Source organism: Physeter macrocephalus, chromosome 14 (assembly GCF_002837175.3).
Source record: "Physeter macrocephalus isolate SW-GA chromosome 14, ASM283717v5, whole genome shotgun sequence".
Classification (NCBI taxonomy): Eukaryota; Metazoa; Chordata; class Mammalia; order Artiodactyla; family Physeteridae; genus Physeter; species Physeter macrocephalus.
In genome coordinates, this window is record NC_041227.1 from 1,056,047 (window position 1) to 1,082,779 (window position 26,733).

At 64.8% G+C, this 26,733-nt stretch overlaps 1 protein-coding gene across 1 annotated transcript; it reads right to left on the minus strand.

Moving 5' to 3' along the window:
- Positions 1–18: 18 nt before the first annotated feature.
- Positions 19–25,900, minus strand: COL9A3 (collagen type IX alpha 3 chain). Its single transcript, XM_024128593.2, has 32 exons — positions 25,823–25,900; positions 25,182–25,250; positions 23,953–23,988; positions 23,236–23,307; positions 22,567–22,620; positions 21,352–21,387; positions 21,095–21,118; positions 20,770–20,823; positions 15,237–15,290; positions 14,785–14,826; positions 13,599–13,655; positions 13,157–13,210; positions 12,592–12,645; positions 12,344–12,397; positions 11,847–11,900; positions 11,473–11,526; positions 10,625–10,678; positions 9,654–9,707; positions 9,505–9,558; positions 9,277–9,321; positions 9,035–9,088; positions 8,901–8,954; positions 8,357–8,410; positions 8,180–8,251; positions 7,058–7,093; positions 6,492–6,536; positions 5,115–5,147; positions 4,789–4,935; positions 4,563–4,617; positions 3,850–4,032; positions 1,580–1,657; positions 19–751 (listed from the first exon to the last, which is right to left on the minus strand). The coding sequence occupies exons 1-32, from the start codon at positions 25,898–25,900 to the stop codon at positions 561–563; spliced, it is 2,055 nt and encodes a 684-aa protein (XP_023984361.1). The 3' UTR covers positions 19–560.
- Positions 25,901–26,733: the final 833 nt, after the last annotated feature.

The following is a 26,733-nucleotide window of genomic DNA, read 5'->3' on the forward strand; positions in this document are numbered from 1 at the left end:
CAATGGGAGATAGTTAGACGTTTGTACACGAAGGAGGCAGGTAAATCAGACGAGACCTCTGTATGGAAGGGGTACTGTACATTAAATTCTTTATTTTTTTTGGTAATACTGTGGCCAGTCATTAATCTGAAGATTTCATATATCATTTTATTGAGATGATATCTTAGCCTTTACACAAATGCCATGTAAACCAGTTGCTGAATATTTTCTTCTCTCGTGAAATTGTACAGAACTTTCTATGCGTACGGCCTAGATCCCTCTGAAATGGTGGGTTGGCGGTTTTATTGCATAGGCCGGTGTCTGAGGGGTGACGACGGTACAGCCGAACGGACCGTTGTAAATACACGTAGAGACAGAACACTTCGACGGCAGCTCAGTGAAGGGTGCTCTCGGGGACCAAGTGTCCAGTCGCTGGCGCTGAGGACAGGGAGGGGCAGGCCTCGCTGGACGGCACGGCGGTGTCCAACCATTGATGCCGGGACGCTGCCGGTCCCCGCGAGGTCCCCGCACCGCTGGCTGCTCGTCGGCATCACTTTCTCACTCGCTTCCTGCAGTTGTGTTTAGGAGCTCCTGGGACCTGATTTTTCCCCGCCCCCTCCCATCACGGCTCCTTGGCAGGCGGAGGTGTCGCAGATGCCGGGGGTCCCCTGAACGCCAGCAGCACCGGGAAGGCCAGGATCGCCAGGGAGCCCTGGCTCTCCGTGGGCCCCGTCGCGGCCGTCTTTGCCGACACCGGGCACGCCTTGCGGTCCTTGAGACAGACCAGGAAGGTGAGAGTGGAGACACAGAGAGAGGACGTCACTGGTGTGTCCGTTCAGCCAACCCAAGCCTTGTGTTTCTGTAGCTCGTTTCTTAACTCTGGGAGGGGCCCCGGGGAGGCGCGCTCAGGCCGGAGAACAGCGAGGGCAGAGGCCAGGGCGCGGGAGTCTGGCTTCTGTCCTAAGCAGGGCAGCTCGGGCTTGAGACGAGTCAGCTGGCGCCATGTGAGGGATGGGTCTGGGGTGAGGGAGGGGGTGCTGACGATGACGGTGGTAACCGTGGAGAAGGACTAGGTGTGAGACAGAAAGCCCCCCCAGGGGGCGGGCACCTGGGCAGGAGGTCGGCAGAGGAGAAACCAGGAGCTGGGGGTGCGGGGAGGGGTGGGGTGAGCAAGGAGCTGGGCCGACAGGTGTGTGTTTGCTCCCGGGACGTGTGTGCAGATGCGGTGGCCCCGGGACACAGCCCCCGGGAAGGCTCGGGATGGAACGCGGCTGGGGCTGCCCTCCTCCCTCTCGGCAAAAGGTATTTATATTCAACACGGGAAGTGTCAACATCCAGGCTACGCGTGGGTCACTTAAGAGAAAATTCTGTTGGAATTTAACTGAAATAGACACTCGATGGCTTTAGTTGAATAGAATTTAACTTGAAACTGCTGAACTGAAACAGACACAGGGCGAGCTGATTAAAGGGTCCTTACAACAGTCCCTAACCTGGCCTCTAAGGGGGCGTTGTCGGGAGAAAAGTTGTTCCCTCAGAAGAGGATGAGACTTGCTCGTCACCCAGAGGTGCCTGTGTAACGTTAGTGACAGCGGCCTCATACCTTGGAGCCCTTGGTCTCCGTCAGGCCCATCCAGGCCCTCGCCAGCTGAGCCTTTGTCTCCTCTGTCCCCCTGGTTTCCTGTCAAGGGCAAGTGACATACGCATTTGCTTAGAAGCCCTGATTCACGTTCAAAGACAGACTTCTGCTGCAGCGTGTGTGATCCTGCCTTTTTAAAAGTAGGGTGCCTGCTTCCCGAGCTTTTTTACTGAATCAAAGCACGTGTAGAAAAGGACCCACGGCAAAGCGTCGGGCTGGATGGATTTGACAGAATAAACCCACCCGTGTGACTCGCCAGCCTCAGAGCGGCGCTTTGGGACTTTTAGTTTGTTCACAGTATTTATGCCTGTTAAACAGCTGAGTGTCTACCCTGTATTCCTATGTTCAACATGATTTCTGACCAATTATCTGAGGTGCTGTAAAATGCCCCCTGAACCGTGTTCTCCACTCCTCCACCTCCAACTGGTTTTGGTCTCTGGGAGGTGTGCTGAGGCCCTGCTACGAGGGCCCGCTCGTCGGCCTGCGCTTTGTGTGATGCTGGCTGCAGACAGCTTGTCCTGAGTGATGTTCTTGGAAAATTGAGCCTCTTGTCAACATTGTGACGCTCAGTGAGGCAAGCAGCATTGTTGGGCGCGATCTGTCCTGCCTGATGGCAAAAGCACACCAGTTTCCTTTCCGGTGGTGTTTGTCACTTTTCCCATCGCAGAGGGTAACACACCTTCTACAAAGGATCAGGAGCCCCAGGGCCGGGCAGTCGGGGCCTCCTGTGGGGCCTGGGCTTTCCCGGCCTCCAGAGCAGGTCCCTGATCTGCTGTGTCCCCCGGGGGAGATGGAAGCCCAGCAGTGACAGTGGCTTCTGCCTGAAGACCTACGGTATATATTCTCGTTTAATTCAAACAATAACCTTCGGTCACCCCACACCGAGGCAGGCGCGCCAGGGAACACGCTGACCCCGCACCGTGTGGTGGCCTCCCCTGAATTCTGCTGTGCAGTTTTTCTGAGAACCCGTAAAGTGATCAATGCTATTTTTGAATTTTATTTTCAAAAGTCTTAAAGGCATTCAGATCCCTATTTGGAGAAAACCTTGTTTGGTCTTTCTTTGAGGACAGCCGTCCCGCCCGCAGACTGTACTGGCACAGACGGCCCAGGGACAGTCAGAACTCAGACAGTCTCCAAGACAACAGGGAGATGTCTGATGGTAAACTTGGGACGGGGTGAGAAAGTGCATTTGACACGTTTGCCCTCTAGTGTTGAAACTATTCAGTCTCCCAGCGTCTTAACGGTAATGAAATGATACCTCTAATTCTGGAAGCATTTTCATCTGCTGAGGTATTTTAACTTAACCTCACAGAGGACAAAAGGAGCTCACAGAGGTAAGTTTCCCTTGGAAACTTTTTTTCTTAAGCTGTTTTTCAGAAACAGAAAATTATTTGGTCAGTAAGTTTGGAACAGATTGCAGTCAGGAACTTTAAGTCCTGAACGGGGGGCCCGTGAGGCTACGCCTGGGGGCAGGCTGGCTGCAGCGGCAAACGGTTAGAATTTACAATGAACTGAGTGTTAAAGGCCTCGTTGGAAAAGGTTAGTGGCCAACAGCTCCCTGTCTGGGCACCAGGCACCCCTACGATGGCCCCCCCGCGTGGGATCAAGATTTTCACCTCGTTTCAACTCGTTCCTGGTCCTTTACAGTCCTTAAAATGGATTTGTGATGTATAATTTTTGCCTTTTGCCACAGAAATGGTCACACGTGCCAGTTTTCATTAAGGGAAGTGCTGTTACGTACAAACGGGGCTCCTGTTCGTTCATTCCTCACATTCTTCTCAACCCTCCTCCCCCAAATGTTATTCTAACGGCATTTGAGAAAACCATCACATTTTGAAAAACGTTGTCACACCCGTGGGTTTAATAAGGAATTAACCGAGCTGGGCCTGAGAGCATGAAGGGCTGGCTCTACCCGAGGCAGCTTCTAGCAATGGCTCAACCTCCCAGGGCTTTTCTAGATGAGCCCGTGGACCCAGAGGGAGGGGAGGGGAGGGAAGGAGAGGGGAGGGGCCCCCCACCAGGCAGCTCAGACGTGTGTGTCACACATGGATCGGCAAGGCTGGAAGGACCCTGGCTGAAGGCCAGGTGACTTTGGGCCCATTTCCCCTCTGGGTCTCTTCCCCTGCCCTGTCCCCCCCAGGGGAGCCTCTCTGCCTGGCGGGGGCAGATTTCATGGCCGGGGTACTGGCTGGGGGCTCCGGCGTGTGGCCGCGTGGTGGCTGGACTGCACTCACCTCTGGGTCCGGGGTCTCCCAGCTCTCCGGTGGGACCACGGTATCCAGGGGGCCCTCGAGCCCCGGGGTGACCAATGGAGCCTGGGGGCCCCGGGGGGCCGGGGGGGCCAGCGGGACCCGGCCGACCGATGGACCCTGGCGCTAAGGGCTTCCTCAAGTGTGCGGCTAGCTGTGCGATTTGCTCTTTTGGAAAACAAAGATCAGACATCTGTTCATCAGAAGTGTGTTACATAAAGCGCGAATATACTGCCTTTCAAAGGAAGTTTGTTCATTGGTTGAAAAGGGCTCTAACTGCTTTGGACACGTGATAAATGCTGCCACAGTCCTCGGTGACCCAGAGAGGGACTCACAGCCCCAGAGAGGGGCTCCTGAAAGAGCTCATGAATCGGAGAGGCCAAAAGATGTCCACTTGGTCTGTCAGAGCTGAAAGGGCACGAGTACTTGACCCTTGTGACCACTTCATTCAGCAGACATTTAGAACATCCCCCGTGCACCCGGCACCGCAGTGAACCCTGCGGGGAGGGGCCCCCTCCAGTGCAGACCCCGAGGACCGCGGGCGGTAGGCCAGCCCGGAGCTTGGCTTGGCTGGAAGGTGGCGGAGGGTGAGGCTGGGTGGGGGTGGGGTGAAGGCGAGGATGGGGCTGGGGGTGGGAGAGGCTGCAGCGCCAGGGGCGCAGGCGTGGATGGGATGGGACAGGACAGAGGGCACTCACCGCTGACCATGCCCACACACAGCTCCCTGATGCGCTGCTCGCTGGCCTCTTTCCCCTGAAATTCACCCCAAAATCCATCATCGTGGGGGGGGGCAAGCTGGCATCTCCTGGGGCACCCCCGCTATCACAGTCTGCAAAATAACCTCGATCATCTAGAAGAGACTTGATCTAAATCCAGGAAAAGCCCGACCCCAACGAGCACTGGCTCCAGAAAGGAGACACATACCGGGACTCCGGGTTTCCCGGCGATGCCAGGCACGCCTCGCACGCCCTGCAGGCCCATGGGGCCAGGGTGGCCTGGGACGCCGTCTATGCCGCTGGTGCCGTTGGGGCCCTGGATGCCCTTGGGACCCAGCTCCCCTCGACTGCCGGACTAGAGGGAAACAGCGGGAAGGGGTGGGTCAGGGCATGGGCTTCTCCCTCTGGGAGAAGGGCCGGCAGTTTCCTGACTTCTGAGCAGAGCAGGCCTCTGAGATCTGCACGGCCGTCAGTGCCCCGGGGCTGGCCCGGGGGGCCCCCCCCCCGAGGAGCCAGCCTCTGCCAGGCACTCACCTCTCCTTTGGGTCCGACAGGGCCACTGGGACCCTGCAAAAGAGCAGAAGGGAAGTTGTGCATATTAATGACTTGCGTGTTGTTAGTTGGTAGGAATTATTTCCCCAGGAACCAGTCTAGCCGGTTATTAGTTGCGGACGGAAGAGAAAAGCAAGCCGTCCGTGAAGCTGCTGTTCGATGGCATCACAATAGCCACAGTGGTTACTCCTTTTTATTCTAGGTTTCGTTTTGTATTGCTGAGATTGTATTATAGCTACTGATGTTTTTAAGCTTATTTTCCCTAAAGTGTTTTAGCTGCATAGTCCTTTTTCTCATCCGTGTTTACTTTGTTCCCATTCTTTATTTTTTATCTTTTTAAACATCTTTATTGGAGTATAATTGCTTTACAGTGGTGTGTTAGTTTCTGCTTTAGAACAAAAGGAATCCGTTATACATATACTTATGTCCCCGTATCTCCTCCCTTTTGCGTCTTTATTGTTACACATTTGGCGGAGCTGAGGTCTCTGTGCCTAAGGCCCCCCCTTCTCCAGCTGCGACCTCAGGAAGCTGCCTGGCAGGACGTGGACAGGGACTGGGCCCCAACCAGACAGCAGACGGCCCAGGACCGCTCATCCATCCATGCCGCCGCCCGCCGCTCAGGCCACAGCTGGTGGCCCCCCTCGAAGCTGGAGGGAGATGGAGGGGCCAGGCTTTTCAGCTCAGACAGCCTGAGTGGTAAGTCGCTGAGAGCACAGTGTGAGGGGCACTGCCCGCCTCGCAGGCAGGGGTGGAGCAGGTCAGGGGGCTCTTCCCAGGGTCCCGTGTGTCAAGGTCATCTAGGAATTCACCAAGATGCACAACGCTTGCGCACACAACTGAGATCATCTCGGCTCAAGCTGGGAAAAGTTGGCTCTGGGCTACAAGGTTGTGCTGGAGACGAGGGTCCCTGGGGCTGAGCCGTTTCCGTCTCTTCTAGACTCAGAGAAGGGCTCAGTCACAGAACTGGAGACCCTCACCACGTGGGAGCCACGAAGATCTTTATGCCCAAAGCCCCTGACTGTTCTGTTTTATTCACCCCCCGAGGCGTGGCTCTGTCAATGAACTCCATCAGGGTTTCATTCTGAACCCAACCTGAGTTTAGCTCTGTGGAAGCAGAGTCGTCTGTAGCTCAGTCTCAACTCTGGCTAATTCATGCTGGAGCCGCAGATGGAGCGTGGGAGGGGGCAGAAAACCCCAGAGCTGGGCCGGGGCCACCTTCTGCCTTAGGGCCCGGTCAGCAGCCAGGACCTCAGCTCGGCGCCCCCCAGCCTGGACCTGCAGCGCTGCCCTTCCCCAACCCCCCACCCTGAACGTGGCAAGTTCTGTCGTCAAAAGTGAGGCCGACTTGGGCAAACTCACCAGTTCTCCTTTATCCCCAGGAAGGCCGTCGGCGCCCGCGATGCCCTGAAACGACACAGCCCGAAGTTGCAGAGCTGTCCACACGCTGCCATCCTCCAGCCTTGGTGAGAGCCGGTGCCCGAGACCCAGACCCAGGCCGAGGCACCAGGCAGACAGAAGCAGAGCCTCAGGTGGGTTTAGCCTCTTCTAGGTCCTCCTGGTGCTCCCGGGGGGTCAGAAGCAGAGCTGCGGCCCCCCCCCCCCCCTTGCCCCTGGGCCCTCCAGAGAGAGGGTGCTGCCTGGAGAACAAACACTTTTCTAATCTGCTCCTGGAACCCAGACGGCCGGCAGGGAACACGCGCCACTCTGAGGGTCCCAGAGGAGCCGCCCAGGCCACGGGCGGCCCCCGTTGTACCCAGGAGCCAACTGGCCCCGGGTCCGGCTGGGTGCCCAGAGCTGTCAACCTGGGGCGGGGGAGCGGCGGGAGAGGGGGGGAGATGAGAGAGAGGGAAGGAGGCCCCCCAGGCCTGAAGACAGCGCGCGGCCCGCAGCTGACCTGACCACCACCGCCGCCACCGGTCGCTCACCTGGTCGCCCTTGGGGCCTGCAGCTCCTCCCGGGCCCTGGGCAGAGAAAGGCTCGGCGTTAAAGAAACCACGGGGATCCCTGGGCGACCCGCACCCGCTGTGGCGCCAGGACGAGCTGGGGGCACCGTGGGGGCACGAGCGGGCTGCTGTGGAAACAGCCTCCTTCCCGGACGTTTGGCATCCTGGCCCCTAAGTGTGCTGGGATCCTCCTGTAGAGCCCTCATCGTTTTAGGGGCTCGCAGCCTCGCCCCACATGGGGTGCGCGATTGGTTCACGGGCCCTGCTGCCGGACAGCAAGGCCTCTGGGCTCGGCAGCACCGGAAAAAGTTTGCATCGTGCGGCATTTTCACTCACACGATCCCAGGGTAACTTCCCGAGGCGAGCTGCCGAGTCAGGGCCCAGAGCTCGTATGATCATCTTCCCCGGGGACCGCGGGGTTGGGGGCGTGTCTGGGACTGCCAGGATCACCCCTAAAGTGTTAAGATAAAAACTGTCCGACTGCTCAGATAGCAGCGTGAGGGAGAACCGCCCAAAGGCTCCAGCGCGTGAAACTCGCCTGTGACCTCAAGGTGCGGCCGAGGGTGACCGGGTGGGGGGTACAGTAACCGGCCCCTGGCCCCCACGGGGACGGGCGCAGTGTCCAGGGCCTCTCTCTCTACCTCTTGGAGGCCCTGGTGCCCTTGGCATGTCCCCGACCCCTGGCATTTCTGGCCTGAAGGCTGAGGAAGGGCCCACCGCCCCAGCCCCAGGCTGTGGTTTCTGTGGCCCACCGGGCCCGGGACGAAGGGGTGCCAGAGGTGGCGGCTCCTGGGTCCCGTCACTGTCAGCAGGCGGGTGGACGGCCAAGGAAGGCACCTGAGGTTCCCCTGGGACCTGGTGTAGCACGGCCAGGCCGGAGCCCAGACACAGCCCACAACCTCCTCCCGGGGCCCCCGGTCACCCAGGCCGGGGCCCTCTGTGTCCCAAATATCATGGGACAATAGGGACACCCACAGTGCCCGACTGCTGTGCACCCACGGTGTGAGGTGCCTCTGGGGGCCTCTGACGTGGCGCCTCTGTGTGCCCCGGGGGACTGTGGGTGGGGTGCAGGAGCAGGACACCCCTGCTAGGGCAGCCACTTACCCGGTCGCCCACGCCGCCTCGGAGGCCTTGGGGGCCGGGCAGGCCGGGGTCTCCCATGCTGCCCTTCCGGCCCTACAGACAAGGACCCAGCGTGTCAGCACCCACAGGGAGCCCAGTGGAGACCCCTCCCCAGCCCGGCTGGCCCACCCGGGCTCCCTGGGCGCAGACCTCACCCACCTGGAAACCGCGGACACCAGGGGCTCCGGGGGGGCCTTGTGGGCCCAGAGCCCCCTGAAAGACAGAGAGCGTGAGCGCAGCTCCGCCTCCCCCGCGGGGGCTGGGCAGACAGAGGAGCTGGTCCCCAGCCGTCTGGCCCAGTTACTGGGGAAAGAGGTGGGAGGGATCCTGGGGGCAGCTGGGGGTCGCAGAGGTCAGGCATGCCCTCGGGCCCCGTGCGTCAGTCGGACTTGGCGCGGGGCACCGATGCTGGTGTCTTCCTTATCTTGGTCTGTGGTGGGGCTGAGAGGCGGGGTGCTTCCAGCACACCTCCCAGGCCCAAGGTGGGGTGCTCCCTCGGCCGGCTGGGTGCTGGGACTTTGCTTCCTCAGCACAGAGGTCTCAAGGACAGGACAGCTCGAGCCTGGCCACCACCATGTCCCAGCTTTCACAGGCTCAGCCCATGCATGCATCCAGAGCGCCACCGCAGCCCACACAGAAAAGGGGGCCACTCGGCCGTGGCCCCACGCCCACCGCCACCCCAGACTTCGTTCCCCCGACTCACCGCTGAGCCCCTGTGGCCAGCCTCGCCACGCTCCCCGGACACACCAGCGCCTCCCTACACTCGCGGAGGGGGACAGAGGGTGTCAGCGGGGCCCGCACACAGCTGGGTTGGGGGTGAGGGCTGCAGATACTCACGGGGACACCGGGCTCTCCTGAGGGGCCGGCCTCGCCCAGCTCTCCAGCTCTGCCCTGCAGGGGAGGGGTGAGCCCTGCGTGAGCACTGCCCACATCCCTCCACCCAGGATCCAGGCTGCAGCCTACCCGCTTCTCCCTTTCCCCCCTTCCCCACTTCCTTCCCCCTCCCTCCCTCCCTCCCTCCCTCCCTCCCTCTCTCTGTCCCCTTCCCCTCCCCTCCCCAGAAGAAAGAGGCCACGTACCAGTTCTCCTTTCTCACCCTTGGACCCTGCTCGTCCAGGGAGACCCTGCAGGTCAGAGGTCAGGGGTCAGCATACAAGACCAGAGGCAGAGCACCCCCGAGGGTGAGGGGCTCCTGCAGCCTCCCCGGCCTGGATGCACAGCCCCCTGCAGGCGCCCCCACTCAGGAACCCATGGGAGAGGACCACGGCATTGTCCCTGGGGCCACGGCAGGAGCCCCGTGCGCTCACCGGCAGCCCATTGGGACCCTTCTCTCCTGGGGCACCACTGCGACCAGCTTCTCCCTGTGGGAGTTTGCGGGGACATGGGGTGCTGAGGCCCTGGAGGCTGAACTCCCTGCAGACCCCTCCTCCCCTGCAGACCGCCAGCCAGTACCAACCTTCTCGCCATCGAGCCCCAGCACACCGTCCCGGCCATCCTTGCCCGGCATGCCCTGGGGACAGCGGATGGGGTGAGGCCCAGTGGGCAGTCAGCCTGGTCACCCTCCCGATCACGCCCAGCAGGCCCCTCCCTTCCCCAGCCCCCTGCACTAGGTCTGCCCTCCTGGGCTCGGGGGGCAGGTAGTAACCTGTGCTGCCCTCCGATCGTGCAGATGTGGGCAGTGAGGAGGCACCCAGACCACGCGCTGCCCCCCGCGTCCTGCGTCCGCCCAGACTCCTCACGCGTCCCAGGGGAGTTCTGCTGTGCCCACTTTACGGACGGGGAGACTGAGGCTTGGGAGCCAGCATTTGGGCTCAGGCGTGCCGAGTCCCACAGGCTTGACTGATTTTGGAATCTCAGACACAGCCATGTGCTGGGAAGGCGGCAGGAGAGCAGCTGGGCTCCCTCCCTCCCTCCTTCAGCCTCCTGCTGCCAGGCTGTGCTACCCCAGGTGGCCTCCCAGGGACCCGTCCTCTAAGGCCGGGATGGGGAGGGGGCCAGGAGGAAGTGGGGGTCTGGGCTGAGCACGGGCACACAGCAGGGATGAGGGGGCACAGGTGTGGAGGGCCAGTGCTCAGCACCCTCAGAATGCCCCCCACCTGTGCCACCCAGTCCCCCACCCACCCTCACGTGCCCCTGGGATGCAGATGAGCTCAGCCCGAGACCCTCTACCTCCGTGTGGTCTAGACGGCAAAAGGTTCTGCGGCTTCTGGCAAAACGCAAGTGTGCGGGCCCTTCACCCACAGTTAGGCCTTTCCAGAAGGGAACAGCAGAGCGAAACGAGGGAGGGCCAGTGGCCCGCGCAGCTGGCCCCAGTATAGCCCAGGGCCGTGGGAGGAGAATGACTCCCGGGGGAGCGGGCGCAGAGGGCAGGGAGCAAGGGGCCGGCAGAGCCCCCTAACCCCTGTGCTGGCATCCACGGGCACTCACCGGCTCTCCGACCAGCCCGGACATGCCAGGGACGCCTTTAGGACCAGGCCTGCCCTGAAAGACACGCGAGGGACCGCAGTCAGTCCCGCGGGACTGCTCCTCCCAGATGCCTCGCTAGGTCCGGGGGAGGGGGGCGGGGGAGGTAGGCCCGGGAGCCTTAGACGTGCCGTGCACACCACTTTCTAGACTCCGGGTATTGAGCTTGGGCCGGGGGACAGCTGTGTAGGCCAGGCCCGACCCCCAGGGGAAAAGGCCCGTCACCCCGGGAGTTATCTTGGGATGCTGTGGATGCTGCGGCCCCACGTGGCCGCCTCCTGGACCTCCGGCCGCCAGGCTCAGGCCGGGCGAAGACGAGATTGGTTCAGAGACGGTCACTTCCTTTCGTGAGATGCTTAATTATCTCTCGGCTTCACTTATGTTCTGCTTAACCCGAGAGTCGTTTTCTCTGTTACTGCATCTCACAGCTGGGCATCCTTGGCCCAAGGTCAGGCCCCGCTGCCCAGGGCCTCTTGACGGATGTTAGCGGCCAGGATTCGCACTCAGAAGTGTGGTCCTCCGGACCCTGCCCTGCTGCTCCGGAGAGGAGTTGCTGAGGTGACAGACAGTAGCTGCAAGGAGCCACGGGGGCAACAAGGCCAGGGGACTCCTGGGGGAGCCGCCTGGGCAGGGGGAGGGCTGGGACCCCCAGGCCCAGCTTGGCACCGTCCAGCGGCTTCCCCCCACCCGCAGGAGAGGGCAGCTGCCCCTCGCCTCCCTGGACTTACCGTCCATCCCCATCCCCCCCACCCCGCCCTGTGGATCAGGTTCTCCCAAGGAAGGACCCAGAGAACACAGGCTCTCTCACTTACGAGGTCGCCCTTGGGGCCGCGCAACCCCTCTGGGCCCCTCCGGCCTCTGTCACCCTGCAACGACAAGGGGGGACAGGGGGAGAGTTAACTCAAGAAGGTGGGAGAGCAGGATGACAATGCTGAGGGTCACAGAGGCCAGAGGGACACTCAAACACCTCACTTCATGTCTGGAAAGAGAGAGAGAATGCAAATCTCCCACGAAGGACAGGCTGACTCTGGACTCGCCCCCTCCCCCCAGGTGTGTCCACTGGTACCTGCCCAGGGGTGCCCACGGGATGGGTAGCCCAGTGGGGCTGGGGGAGGCGTCTGAGTGAGCAAGAGAGAAGAGAGCCTGGGCCTGCACAGGACCACCCCCCACCCGCAGACACACGTACCGCTTTCCCAGGGGCTCCTGGGATCCCGGGGGGCCCTCGGAATCCAATGGGACCCTGTGGAGGAGAAGGGGCACTTGAGCCTCTCCTCTGAAGCCTGGGCAGCGTCCCCCAGAGCACCCGGCTCCATCTGGAGAGGCCTGCCGGGGGCCCCCAACACAAGCCCCCCAGCAGGCCCCTCCCCCGTCAGCCCCCAGTGGTCCCCAAGCCCCTCCCCCTCCCACATTTGCCAAGGCCTCCCCTGCTGTCCCCTGTTTGTTTGCCTCTCCCATTCCCTTTGGGCCTAAGCCACAAAAGCCTTCACAGGCCCCGGTTTTGGGAACCATCCAGTGAGTGGAGGCCCAGTGGGCTGCGGTCACACAGGCCACCTGTGGCCACTGGTGAGGAACCGTGTTCAAGGGGCCCAGCTAACGTCTGGAGGTGGCCCCCCAGCCACCTCTTGACCTCGGGCTGGCCCACAGCCCCTCAAGGGCCAGGCGGCGGGGGGCTGGTGGACTTACCCGGTCCCCGGGGGGTCCGAGTAGCCCTGGGAATCCTTGTAGGCCCCGTGGACCCTGCAGGGAGAGAGCTGGAGCTGCAGGGCCCGGGCCGGCAGCCCCCCGGACCTCACACCTCCTGGGAGCGGCTGAAGGGCTCTGGTATATTCCCCAAAGCCCTGCCTCGGGACCCGCACCCGGTTCCCGTCCTGGGAGTTGGTGGACTGTCCCCACCCCACATCCTCACCTGTCCGACACCTCCCCTTACTCACCTGCAGCCCCACGGTGCCTGGGATGCCAGGGGGCCCAGGGGGGCCGGGGTCACCCTGCAGGAGAGGCGGGTGGCGTCAGCCCCGAGCTCTCCCCGCACCTCTCCGGGCCCACTGCCCCGCCCCCCGCCAGAGCCCTTGCCGTGTGGGGCGAGGTCGCACGTGTCCTCCCCGCCCTCCCCAGACCCTCCTCCTGGCGGCACCCAGCCTCACCCGCGGCCCGTGGGGGAGGATGCACAGGTGCCCTCCAGGGCAGTGGCCGTGGGGGAGGGTGGCAGGGACCTCTGGGGGCCACTTAGGGCTGAGGCCCACCTTCTCTAGCCCGCAGCGGGCCTGCCCAAGCTCAGGGAGCTTCCGTGTGAGGCCAGGTGCTGGGGGCTCTGTCCGGAGACCCTGCCCCCAATCCCCCGGCTCTAAGAGCCAGGCCCCGAGGGGAGGTGTGCACAGAAGCTGCTCCATCAGAGGGCACCAGGATGCGGCCAGCACGTCCTCACAGCCCCCCAGCCCTGCCAGAGTCCCAGCCTCCCCGCCACCCCCGTGGCGTCACCCAGCCGCCAGCCGCCCTCACCTTCTCGCCGTCCTTGCCGACTTCTCCTTGCTCCCCCTTGTAGCCGGTGGGTCCCTGAAAGACAGCAGCGGGTGGACGGTAGCAGACCCCACAAGCAGCCCTGAGCCAGTTCAGCCCAGCTGGTGGGAGAGGCCCAGTTGGGAGAAGCAGGGCTGGGCCAGGGAAGGGGGTTGGGGGCCTGAGGCCAGCTTTCCCCCACGCCCTCTCTCAATGCCCCCCCAGTCCCCAGCGGGTCACCAGGATGAAGGGGGACAGAGACAGAGCAAGGTCCCCCAGCAGGGCAGGGGCCAGCCCCCCTTGCTTCCCGCAACAATCCTGCGACCAGGGCAGGCTTTCTGGACGCCCACCTCCCCGCGGCCCTCCGCCCACATGGGGGCCCCGCCGCCTCCTACGGGGTGTGAAGGTGAGCTGGGGTCTGAGTCAGCCCTCAGTGGCCACTCACCTTGAACCCTGGCATTCCTGGGGGCCCCGGGGGGCCTGGCGGGCAGATGGCAGGGCACTGTTGGCAAATAGAACAGTCAGACCCCTCCCAGTAAAACAGGGGCAGCGCTGAGGTCAGAACGCAGGGGCCCGGAGACGGGCCATTTGGGGTCGGTGAAGGGGAGCTCGGGCCACACGGGGCGGGGGCCTCCTGGGGAGCCCAGACAGGGCCTCATTCAGGGCCACCGTGGGGCGCGGTGAGGGGCTGCAGAGCCAGAGCACGGCGCCGGCCCCTCATAGCCGGCTCCGATGTCTCCGCCCCAGTGCAGGTTCAAAGCAGCTATTCAGCCTGGCGGCTGCTGGCTTCACAAAGGGGCCTTTATCACGCGCCCAGGCCCTGCAGCCAGCTCCGCTCGGGGGTCCCCTCGGTGCCAGAGGTGCCTCAGGGAGGGACACGTGGTCCTCGGCACAGGCCGGATGCGCCACACCTGAGGGCTCGGCGAACCCAGGGGGGCGTGGGGGTGTCTGGATCATTCCACGGCCGCTCTGGCACAGAGCCAGTGACATCCACCTCCCCCAGCTGTCCTCCTCTTTCCAGAAGACCCCCAAACCCCCCCTCAGGAACACCAGCCGTCAAGCACTCAGGACACGGGTGGGGGAGAGAAGGGCAGCAGGGGCCCCAGCGGGCAAGCGCGCTGGGCCAGGCTCTCCCCTTGATGACTTCCAGCCGCTCCTCCGAGGAGGCCGGGTGCCGGCCCGGCCCACGAACAGCTGTGCAAACGAAGCCCACGAACCCCAGGCCTCCAATGTCACTGCTTTTCTTCTGACAAGAGAGACAAAGCTCAACAACCAAAAGCGGGTCCCAGGCTCTGGTCCGGAAGCTTTTGTGACGGGGAAACCTTCTGTCTGCGCCCCCAGGGCCGCCAAGCTCGCAGCTGACAGCTCCCGGAGCCGGTCTGAGCCGAGGAGCTGATGGGTCGACACGTGATTTTGCTTAAATTACCTTCAGTTCGCGCTGCGCGCATGCCAGGGCCAGCCCGGTGAGGGCGGGGCCGGGCAGCTCGGGGGGACCGTACCCGGAGCTGGTGCCGCCGGCACTGAGCCCGTCCCCAGGGGCCCCATCCGTGCCTTCCCGTGCTCTCCAGACGGCCCCTCCCACCAAGACAGGCACCCCGACAAAGGGCTTCACAAAGGCTGCACGTGCCCACCTGAAGGTCAGCGGCGCCTTCGGGAAGGACCCCTGGGCGACCCTGGAACAGAGGGACGCCAGCTTTGACGTGGCCCCCCCTTCCCTCCCCCCGCCCACTCAAGACCTCCAGGGGACTCAGGGACCCTTCACCCCCGCCCCGTGGCCAGTGCCAGCTACGGCTGGTCCCCCCGGCAGGGCATGTGACAATGACAGAAACCACGTGCCCTTGGGGCGGGTGGCCACCAGGCCTGAACCTCACGAGCCCCGGGTCGGCTGCCACACACTCCTGCAGCCTGCACTTGGCCCGTGTCTGGGGCGTGGCCAGGACTCTCCACGTGGGCACGGGGGCGGGGCCTGGGGGCGTGGGGGGCCTGAGGACGGGCACCCTGGGACAGGGGAGGCAGGCCCACCAAGCAGTCATCATGCCTGGGACCCCTCCTGAGCGGCTCGAGAACCCCGTCCAGTACTCACAGCGGGGCCGGGAGGTCCCGGGGGGCCAGGGAGGCCTGGGAGTCCAGAGGGTCCCTGTGGGGGGATTATGGTTTAGACGGAGCAGGACCAGCCCCCACCTGAGGGGAGGGGACCAGCGACTTCCGGAGAGAAGCCTCCCACTCCGAAGCTGCCCCTGTGGGGGCTCTCCCAGTGCGGCCCACCTGCCCCGCCCCAGCCTTGTGCGTCCTGAGGTCTGCCCTGCCCTGTCCCGGACGTCAGCCACGAAGGCCCACCGAGAACGAGGGCGAGGGCGAGGGAAAAGGGAAGGGAAGGGGGGAGGCCCCCCACGGTTGCCTTTGGGGAGCCCTGGCAGCCACTCACCGGGGGGCCCCGGAGGCCAATTCCGCCTGGAACGCCGCTCACCCCTGCCTCTCCCTGGGGGAGGTAAGAAGCGAGAGGGGGGGGGTCTGCACCCAAGGAGCTCTGAGGGTCCCCAGGGAGTCCAGACCGGGCTCCATATCCCTACACGGGGCCAGCCTGCCCTCTCTTGAAGCATGGGGACTCTGGATGAGGGGTCAGCTCGCTCTTCTCCCCGCCCAGAAGCCCCCCCCGCCAGCCCTGGTTTGGGACCTGGTGGCCATGATGGCTCGGGGTGTGGCGGGCATGCTGCGGGGGTGGGGGGGCCACGAGGGTTATCGGTACTCACGGGGGATCCAGGGAGGCCTTTGCCCTGCAATGCCAAGCATGGGGTCAGAACTTGCTGGGGACGGGAGGAGCTTGCCCACCACCCACCCCATCCCCCTGAGCTGGTCAGGTGAGTTGCTGGGGATGAGAGGGCACAGCCCAGGTAGCACCTAGCACCCCAGCCCAGGGACCAGCCCCCCGGAGAAGCTGCAGAGGGGCAGCAGACGTGGCGTTTTGGGGCCCCTCAAACTCCCACCAGGAGGAGAAGACAGTACTCACCCCCAGCCCAGGTGGCCCTGGCGGTCCCAGACTTCCCTGCGGAAGGAAAGGGGGCATGAGGGGTGGGCTGGGCCCAGGCACCGTCGCCTACGTTTGCAAACCTGTTCCCTTCCCTCCCAAGTCCATCTCCCCTGAGGAGGGGGTTCTTGTTTTATAGGAGACCGACAGTGGGTGGGGGGGACCGCTGATGTCCCAGGGGCCTGGGACTGGTCCTTTACCAACAGTCCTGCTGAGGAAAAGCCAGAAAAGGTCCCTTCCTGGCAGCACTACTGCAGGCAGTACGGGCCACCAGGAAGGCACGTGCCAGGTGTGACCTGAGCCACACAGAATAGCCTGATGCCCGGCTCCTCCAGGAAGCCCTCCGGCCTCCTCGGTCCACAGTAGGGAGCCCCAAACCTCCAGCAGCTGGCCCGCCTGTCCGCCCAGCACCCTCCTGGTCCTCCCGCTGCCCTGCATCCCAAGGATGAGGTCCTTGTTCGGGAGGCCCCTCCCCTCCTGTGCCCCAGGCTCCCTGCAGAAAGCCTGGAGCTAGTCCCCCCTCCTCCCTTCCCCCACTTTCCCCCACTCCCCCAACATCCTTGCCAACATCAAAGGACCTGCCGGCTGCAGGCAGCCACTCTCTTCCTTGTTTCCCACTCAGAACACTCCTACAGCCCAGTTCCCAAAGGCAGGGCTGCGTCCTGGTTCCCTCCCCCCCATCACAGCCCCCCTGCCCTCTGCACCCCAGGGCTGGGGGACAGTCACTTCTCGAAGGGGGGGACAGAGAGGGAGTTGTTGGTCTCAGCTTTGCACCTGGAGCCACGAGAGGAGCTGGTTGGTCAGAAAGGGGGTTTAAGTGAACAATGGTCGACTCGGGGGACAGGCTGGGTGACCGTGGGCCCCTAGGGTGGGCAGAGAGAGAGGGGCAGCGGCTCACCAGAGGAGAAGGAGGGCATGTGGGGCCGGGCACGCCCCAACCATACCAGCACCCCCAGCACGGTCTGAGGGCTGGGACAGCTCTGACCAGAGGGGGCGGGGTGGGGGTCACTCATCACCCTGTGTCCTCAAGCCCTCCAGCCCCCTTCCACCCCCCGGCAGGAGCGGGGCCCAGCCAGTGCGGTCACGGCAGCTGCCCTCAGAACCCACACCCTGTGGACAGGTGGCCGCTCAGTCTGGCTGCCCCTGGCTGGGACCTCGCCCCGGAGCTGAAGCCACTGGACGCGGTGCCTGCCTTACCCGTTCTCCGGGGGCGCCCTTGGGTCCAGGGGGTCCATCCTGCCCGGTCAGACCCTGGGGAGGGAGGTGGAAGGAGGGCTGGAGGGGTCACATGGGAAGGACGTGCCCTCTCAGGGGGAAGAAGCAGGCGTGGGCCCCGCCGTTAACTAAAGCCGGTCAGGAGAGGTCAGAAAGACCCTCGGGTCAGGCACCTTCCCCTCTGGCCCCACCCACCGCCCACCTGGTGGGAAGCCAGCGGCTGGAGCACCTGCTGGAGTGGGCAGGAGAGTTCCCCTCTGCCATCCCCTCCGGCGCGAGCAAGGCCCCCGGGCCTGGGGCCAGGCCTTAGGCTCCTGAGGAGCCCCTGACGCAGGCACCCTGGGGCTCGGAGGGGTCTGGATAATGGGCCTTTGTTCCCAGAGAAGCCAGAGCTGGCGGGACTTTCACCTCTCCTGTGCGCTGGCGCTGTCGTCTGGCAGACAGGGCCAGACACTACGGGTATGGGATGAAGGCCAAGGGACCCTGCTGGGGGACATCCGGAGACACGCTCGGGCCTGGCTTTCCTGCTTGAGCTGGCCCAGTTGGAAAACAGCAATTAAATATGACTCCTGGGCGCTGGGATGGAACCCCTCCAGGCTGGGAGGGGAGTGGGGGGCTCGTGGGAGGAGAAGGAGGGCCCGGCACACTCACATCCACGCCAGGCAGTCCCGGCATCCCGGCCTCTCCTGGTTTCCCTGGCTTCCCCGGGGCCCCTTTCGGTCCCTGTGGAGGGAAAGCGCAGAGGCGTGAGGGAAGCTCCAGCCAGAGCCTTGGCCTTCACCGCGGAGAACAGCGTCCTCCAGCGGGGCACAACCTAGCGGCCCTAGGTGGGCCCCTCTCCACCAGAGCCCCAGCCCTCCCTGCTGCCCTGCCCACCGCTTGCTGGCCCCAGGAGGGCTTCCCCCTCCAGGTGCCCCTCTACCCTTCTTCGTCACATCTGCAGGACACTCACCCAGACGCTTTGGCCTCCCCAGCTAAGGGCCAGCGGGCCCCTCTGTGGGCCCCTCTGTGAGCCCAGAACCCTCAATTCCAGGGCCTGAACAGCTCCAGGACGGCTCACTTGTGGGACCTCTGACGGGCTGGATGTGCGGGTCTGTGTGGGACCTCTTCCCTGACCTGCCGGAGCACTCGCCCAAGCAAGCCGCAAAGCCAGAGCCTGCCCGGAGACTCACTGAGCCCCGCCCTCTCGCCTCCCACCTCTTCCCGCTCTGCCCTGCTCCAAGGCCGCCCTCTGGCAACCCAGGGCCCAGCATGGTGGGAAGGGGTGTCAAGGACCCCCCTGCTCTAGGCCCGTCCGTCCCCTCCAGACTAGGAGGAGGCCTCCTCCCCCCCACCCCCACACCCCCACACCGCAGCCAGGACACTCACCAAGGGCCCAGGCAGCCCTGGAGGACCAACTTCTCCCTGCAGAGAGGGAGATGCCCGCACGTGACCAAGTGTCCTCTGGAAGCTCCGCCCAGGGGAGCAGAGCTGGGCCCCAGAGGAGGCCCCAGGAGGCAGGATGGAACCCCTCACCCCACCATCCACACCTGTAGGCACCTCCCCTCTAGGACCAGGGGCAGAGGCAGGTGGTGGGGAGAAGGGTGAGCTGGACAGACGGGGCATTTGAGCGCACTTGGAGGGCACAGGGACACCCCAGAAACGGTGGGAGGCGCCATGAGGCCCCACCCCTCCGCCTGCCTGAGAAACCCCAGAAACCCGGTTGGAGGTGGCAGCCTCCAGACACACAGACGACCGGGAAGGCACCCCGGCACCCTCTCCACCCTGACGGCCACTGGCTCTGAAATCTTTTACCCGAGGCTTTCAGGCCAGGCTTTAAGTGGAAACGACCCCAGAGGGAACGACTGGGGAGCCCTGGGGTGCCAAGTGCCCAGCCCCACCAGGAGGGGAGGCCATCTGGGTCCAGGGCCCGATACAGCCACAGTAAGCGACGGCCCTGCGGGTGGGGTGGCGGGAGGGAGACTCAGGACCATCGAGGGCCAGGCAGGGCCCTGGGGACTCAGAAGGAGGCAGGGTCTACCCGGGGAACAATACTGGTGAGGAGAGGCCTGGAGGGCCCTGACTTCCAAGGACGTGGCTGAGTCAGGGGCTCTCAGCCCGCCGGGTCCTGCGGGCAGGCTCCAGGGTCTCATCTGCCTCCCGTACGGCTTAGGCCACGCTTAGGCGGGCGCGCCCTTGGAGGATGCCACTTTGGGGGCAGAGCCAGCCCCCAGCCCCGTCCAAGGCTGGCTCCAGCCTCTAGTAGCCGCCAACGAGACCCACCCAGGGGGACAGTCTTTACCCCCAGAATAGAGGAGTGCAGGCCCCTCTGGGGACCCAGAGACACACACCCAGTACCCGCACCTCCAGCCCAAAGAGCACCACGGAGCCACCCCCGCCTGTCCTGGGGAGGCAGTCCCTGGGGGGGGGGGGTCCGCCCCAAGAAGGAACAAGGATCGTCTTTGTCCCGTTTCACATCCCACAGGGGCGCTGGCTCATCGCCCCAGCCCTGGGAGGTGCAGTTAGCTTTCTCTCCATCAGGCCTGGGGCTCAGGGAGGTTGGGGCGGGAGTGAGAACCCCGCAGAAGCTCCCCGGCCATCCCTGCCCACACACTCACATCAATGCCGTCCTTGCCTGGCTTCCCAGGTGGTCCTCGGGGGCCGGGGGGGCCTCGAGGTCCCACTTTCTGAAACGGAGAAATATCATCAGGCAGCTGCATCCCCACCCTCTCCCGCTGGCGGTGGCGGGGGGGGTCCCCCTGGTTGGCCCTGGGGTCAGCCCGATGGAGCATCCCCTCCTGCCAGTCCGGAGAAGAGTTAGGGCCTGTCCAGGGGCCCGCACCCCGGCTCCCCTCAGACCCTCGGGCCTTGGCAGTATCCCCTGCCACCTCGCCTGGGCAGGAGGGGCTGCGTCGGGCCTGAGCCCCGCAAGGAACAAAGGCCACATTGTGTCTCTCTGGTGGAGACACAGCGCTGGCACCGGACCCCGCCTGGTGAGGAGGGGCAGCCCCTGCGCGCACCTCCGAGGTGTCCCGGCGTCCGTGGAGGCTAGCCGGGAGGCGGCGGGAGGTCCCGGGGGGCCAGGGAGGCCTGGGAGTCCAGAGGGTCCCTGTGGGGGGATTATGGTTTAGACGGAGCAGGACCAGCCCCCACCTGAGGGGAGGGGACCAGCGACTTCCGGAGAGAAGCCTCCCACTCCGAAGCTGCCCCTGTGGGGGCTCTCCCAGTGCGGCCCACCTGCCCCGCCCCAGCCTTGTGCGTCCTGAGGTCTGCCCTGCCCTGTCCCGGACGTCAGCCACGAAGGCCCACCGAGAACGAGGGCGAGGGCGAGGGAAAAGGGAAGGGAAGGGGGGAGGCCCCCCACGGTTGCCTTTGGGGAGCCCTGGCAGCCACTCACCGGGGGGCCCCGGAGGCCAATTCCGCCTGGAACGCCGCTCACCCCTGCCTCTCCCTGGGGGAGGTAAGAAGCGAGAGGGGGGGGGTCTGCACCCAAGGAGCTCTGAGGGTCCCCAGGGAGTCCAGACCGGGCTCCATATCCCTACACGGGGCCAGCCTGCCCTCTCTTGAAGCATGGGGACTCTGGATGAGGGGTCAGCTCGCTCTTCTCCCCGCCCAGAAGCCCCCCCCGCCAGCCCTGGTTTGGGACCTGGTGGCCATGATGGCTCGGGGTGTGGCGGGCATGCTGCGGGGGTGGGGGGGCCACGAGGGTTATCGGTACTCACGGGGGATCCAGGGAGGCCTTTGCCCTGCAATGCCAAGCATGGGGTCAGAACTTGCTGGGGACGGGAGGAGCTTGCCCACCACCCACCCCATCCCCCTGAGCTGGTCAGGTGAGTTGCTGGGGATGAGAGGGCACAGCCCAGGTAGCACCTAGCACCCCAGCCCAGGGACCAGCCCCCCGGAGAAGCTGCAGAGGGGCAGCAGACGTGGCGTTTTGGGGCCCCTCAAACTCCCACCAGGAGGAGAAGACAGTACTCACCCCCAGCCCAGGTGGCCCTGGCGGTCCCAGACTTCCCTGCGGAAGGAAAGGGGGCATGAGGGGTGGGCTGGGCCCAGGCACCGTCGCCTACGTTTGCAAACCTGTTCCCTTCCCTCCCAAGTCCATCTCCCCTGAGGAGGGGGTTCTTGTTTTATAGGAGACCGACAGTGGGTGGGGGGGACCGCTGATGTCCCAGGGGCCTGGGACTGGTCCTTTACCAACAGTCCTGCTGAGGAAAAGCCAGAAAAGGTCCCTTCCTGGCAGCACTACTGCAGGCAGTACGGGCCACCAGGAAGGCACGTGCCAGGTGTGACCTGAGCCACACAGAATAGCCTGATGCCCGGCTCCTCCAGGAAGCCCTCCGGCCTCCTCGGTCCACAGTAGGGAGCCCCAAACCTCCAGCAGCTGGCCCGCCTGTCCGCCCAGCACCCTCCTGGTCCTCCCGCTGCCCTGCATCCCAAGGATGAGGTCCTTGTTCGGGAGGCCCCTCCCCTCCTGTGCCCCAGGCTCCCTGCAGAAAGCCTGGAGCTAGTCCCCCCTCCTCCCTTCCCCCACTTTCCCCCACTCCCCCAACATCCTTGCCAACATCAAAGGACCTGCCGGCTGCAGGCAGCCACTCTCTTCCTTGTTTCCCACTCAGAACACTCCTACAGCCCAGTTCCCAAAGGCAGGGCTGCGTCCTGGTTCCCTCCCCCCCATCACAGCCCCCCTGCCCTCTGCACCCCAGGGCTGGGGGACAGTCACTTCTCGAAGGGGGGGACAGAGAGGGAGTTGTTGGTCTCAGCTTTGCACCTGGAGCCACGAGAGGAGCTGGTTGGTCAGAAAGGGGGTTTAAGTGAACAATGGTCGACTCGGGGGACAGGCTGGGTGACCGTGGGCCCCTAGGGTGGGCAGAGAGAGAGGGGCAGCGGCTCACCAGAGGAGAAGGAGGGCATGTGGGGCCGGGCACGCCCCAACCATACCAGCACCCCCAGCACGGTCTGAGGGCTGGGACAGCTCTGACCAGAGGGGGCGGGGTGGGGGTCACTCATCACCCTGTGTCCTCAAGCCCTCCAGCCCCCTTCCACCCCCCGGCAGGAGCGGGGCCCAGCCAGTGCGGTCACGGCAGCTGCCCTCAGAACCCACACCCTGTGGACAGGTGGCCGCTCAGTCTGGCTGCCCCTGGCTGGGACCTCGCCCCGGAGCTGAAGCCACTGGACGCGGTGCCTGCCTTACCCGTTCTCCGGGGGCGCCCTTGGGTCCAGGGGGTCCATCCTGCCCGGTCAGACCCTGGGGAGGGAGGTGGAAGGAGGGCTGGAGGGGTCACATGGGAAGGACGTGCCCTCTCAGGGGGAAGAAGCAGGCGTGGGCCCCGCCGTTAACTAAAGCCGGTCAGGAGAGGTCAGAAAGACCCTCGGGTCAGGCACCTTCCCCTCTGGCCCCACCCACCGCCCACCTGGTGGGAAGCCAGCGGCTGGAGCACCTGCTGGAGTGGGCAGGAGAGTTCCCCTCTGACATCCCCTCCGGCGCGAGCAAGGCCCCCGGGCCTGGGGCCAGGCCTTAGGCTCCTGAGGAGCCCCTGACGCAGGCACCCTGGGGCTCGGAGGGGTCTGGATAATGGGCCTTTGTTCCCAGAGAAGCCAGAGCTGGCGGGACTTTCACCTCTCCTGTGCGCTGGCGCTGTCGTCTGGCAGACAGGGCCAGACACTACGGGTATGGGATGAAGGCCAAGGGACCCTGCTGGGGGACATCCGGAGACACGCTCGGGCCTGGCTTTCCTGCTTGAGCTGGCCCAGTTGGAAAACAGCAATTAAATATGACTCCTGGGCGCTGGGATGGAACCCCTCCAGGCTGGGAGGGGAGTGGGGGGCTCGTGGGAGGAGAAGGAGGGCCCGGCACACTCACATCCACGCCAGGCAGTCCCGGCATCCCGGCCTCTCCTGGTTTCCCTGGCTTCCCCGGGGCCCCTTTCGGTCCCTGTGGAGGGAAAGCGCAGAGGCGTGAGGGAAGCTCCAGCCAGAGCCTTGGCCTTCACCGCGGAGAACAGCGTCCTCCAGCGGGGCACAACCTAGCGGCCCTAGGTGGGCCCCTCTCCACCAGAGCCCCAGCCCTCCCTGCTGCCCTGCCCACCGCTTGCTGGCCCCAGGAGGGCTTCCCCCTCCAGGTGCCCCTCTACCCTTCTTCGTCACATCTGCAGGACACTCACCCAGACGCTTTGGCCTCCCCAGCTAAGGGCCAGCGGGCCCCTCTGTGGGCCCCTCTGTGAGCCCAGAACCCTCAATTCCAGGGCCTGAACAGCTCCAGGACGGCTCACTTGTGGGACCTCTGACGGGCTGGATGTGCGGGTCTGTGTGGGACCTCTTCCCTGACCTGCCGGAGCACTCGCCCAAGCAAGCCGCAAAGCCAGAGCCTGCCCGGAGACTCACTGAGCCCCGCCCTCTCGCCTCCCACCTCTTCCCGCTCTGCCCTGCTCCAAGGCCGCCCTCTGGCAACCCAGGGCCCAGCATGGTGGGAAGGGGTGTCAAGGACCCCCCTGCTCTAGGCCCGTCCGTCCCCTCCAGACTAGGAGGAGGCCTCCTCCCCCCCACCCCCACACCCCCACACCGCAGCCAGGACACTCACCAAGGGCCCAGGCAGCCCTGGAGGACCAACTTCTCCCTGCAGAGAGGGAGATGCCCGCACGTGACCAAGTGTCCTCTGGAAGCTCCGCCCAGGGGAGCAGAGCTGGGCCCCAGAGGAGGCCCCAGGAGGCAGGATGGAACCCCTCACCCCACCATCCACACCTGTAGGCACCTCCCCTCTAGGGCCAGGGGCAGAGGCAGGTGGTGGGGAGAAGGGTGAGCTGGACAGACGGGGCATTTGAGCGCACTTGGAGGGCACAGGGACACCCCAGAAACGGTGGGAGGCGCCATGAGGCCCCACCCCTCCGCCTGCCTGAGAAACCCCAGAAACCCGGTTGGAGGTGGCAGCCTCCAGACACACAGACGACCGGGAAGGCACCCCGGCACCCTCTCCACCCTGACGGCCACTGGCTCTGAAATCTTTTACCCGAGGCTTTCAGGCCAGGCTTTAAGTGGAAACGACCCCAGAGGGAACGACTGGGGAGCCCTGGGGCGCCAAGTGCCCAGCCCCACCAGGAGGGGAGGCCATCTGGGTCCAGGGCCCGATACAGCCACAGTAAGCGACGGCCCTGCGGGTGGGGTGGCGGGAGGGAGACTCAGGACCATCGAGGGCCAGGCAGGGCCCTGGGGACTCAGAAGGAGGCAGGGTCTACCCGGGGAACAATACTGGTGAGGAGAGGCCTGGAGGGCCCTGACTTCCAAGGACGTGGCTGAGTCAGGGGCTCTCAGCCCGCCGGGTCCTGCGGGCAGGCTTCAGGGTCTCATCTGCCTCCCGTACGGCTTAGGCCACGCTTAGGCGGGCGCGCCCTTGGAGGATGCCACTTTGGGGGCAGAGCCAGCCCCCAGCCCCGTCCAAGGCTGGCTCCAGCCTCTAGTAGCCGCCAACGAGACCCACCCAGGGGGACAGTCTTTACCCCCAGAATAGAGGAGTGCAGGCCCCTCTGGGGACCCAGAGACACACACCCAGTACCCGCACCTCCAGCCCAAAGAGCACCACGGAGCCACCCCCGCCTGTCCTGGGGAGGCAGTCCCTGGGGGGGGGGGGTCCGCCCCAAGAAGGAACAAGGATCGTCTTTGTCCCGTTTCACATCCCACAGGGGCGCTGGCTCATCGCCCCAGCCCTGGGAGGTGCAGTTAGCTTTCTCTCCATCAGGCCTGGGGCTCAGGGAGGTTGGGGCGGGAGTGAGAACCCCGCAGAAGCTCCCCGGCCATCCCTGCCCACACACTCACATCAATGCCGTCCTTGCCTGGCTTCCCAGGTGGTCCTCGGGGGCCGGGGGGGCCTCGAGGTCCCACTTTCTGAAACGGAGAAATATCATCAGGCAGCTGCATCCCCACCCTCTCCCGCTGGCGGTGGCGGGGGGGGTCCCCCTGGTTGGCCCTGGGGTCAGCCCGATGGAGCATCCCCTCCTGCCAGTCCGGAGAAGAGTTAGGGCCTGTCCAGGGGCCCGCACCCCGGCTCCCCTCAGACCCTCGGGCCTTGGCAGTATCCCCTGCCACCTCGCCTGGGCAGGAGGGGCTGCGTCGGGCCTGAGCCCCGCAAGGAACAAAGGCCACATTGTGTCTCTCTGGTGGAGACACAGCGCTGGCACCGGACCCCGCCTGGTGAGGAGGGGCAGCCCCTGCGCGCACCTCCGAGGTGTCCCGGCGTCCGTGGAGGCTAGCCGGGAGGCGGCGAGGAAGCTCTGGGGCGACAGGGCTGTGCCCGCCGTGCCCAGGGGCCCCGGGCTTCCCGGCCCCCTCGCTGACCCCGGGGGCGAAGCGGGGAGCTTCCTCCCTGGCTGCGCTGCTCGACTCCGACCTCAGAGCCACGGACCCCCACCCCGGCCGCCTTCCAAGGCGAACCCAGTGCACCGGGGTCCCGCGCTCACCTGCGCCTCGGCCACGGTCACGGTGGCGGCCAGCAGCTGCCCAAGCAGGAGCAGGGCCAGGGCGGGGGCTCCGGCCATGGCTGCACACACGCTCTGAGCGGAGCCGGCGGGGTGGCAGTGGCCTGAGCTCGGCTCGGCAGGCGGGGCTGGTGGTGGGCTGGGCGCCAGTTCCCGCCCCACCGGCCCTCACACAAGCCCCCCATTCAGCTGGGCCCACCTGGGTGGGCGGGGGCCTCTGTGCTGCCCCGCGCCTCCCTGCCGAGCCAGTCGGGGGGGGAAAAAAAGAAACGCAGTGGCATTTTTTTGGCCAGCCTCTGAGTTAAAATTATCCTGGGACTGGTGAGTTACACACATACACCTTTTAGCAAGCAAGAAAGAGGCTCTTTTCTCCCCTTGGTCCTCGACCAGGGTGTGGAGAGGGAGAATCCCACGTTGAAGGGCTCCTTTGGAGAAGGGGCAGTCCTAGCCCTGTCAGCGGGGTGGGTGAGTCCCATCCTCCTCCCCAGGGTCCTGAGAGGGACCCAGGCTGCCCAAGGCCCAGGAAGACCCCCAGAGAGGGTGAACACGCCTGTGCCAGGGGTCAGACAGGGCCCACCACGGCCCCGTTTCCCACCCCGGGGCCCTGCCGTGGGCAGAATGGGCTCTAGGGCCATGCCTGGCAGGCTGGAACGCCGCCCCCAGGGCCCTCTCCCCAGACTTTCACTGTACTGAGCGGTCCGTCCATGTGAAGCAGCACCGGCAAAGGCCGGACTCTCACCCGGCACCGCCCCCCAAGAGCCAAGTGGGGGCCCCGCAGAGAGGAAGGAAGGCCCACCGTGATCGTGCGGCCGAGCAAAAGCGTGATGAACAGGAGCCCTGAGGCTGGTGTGGGCTGTTCCCGTTTCCCACAAGCCTTGGCGGCTCAGGGGCTG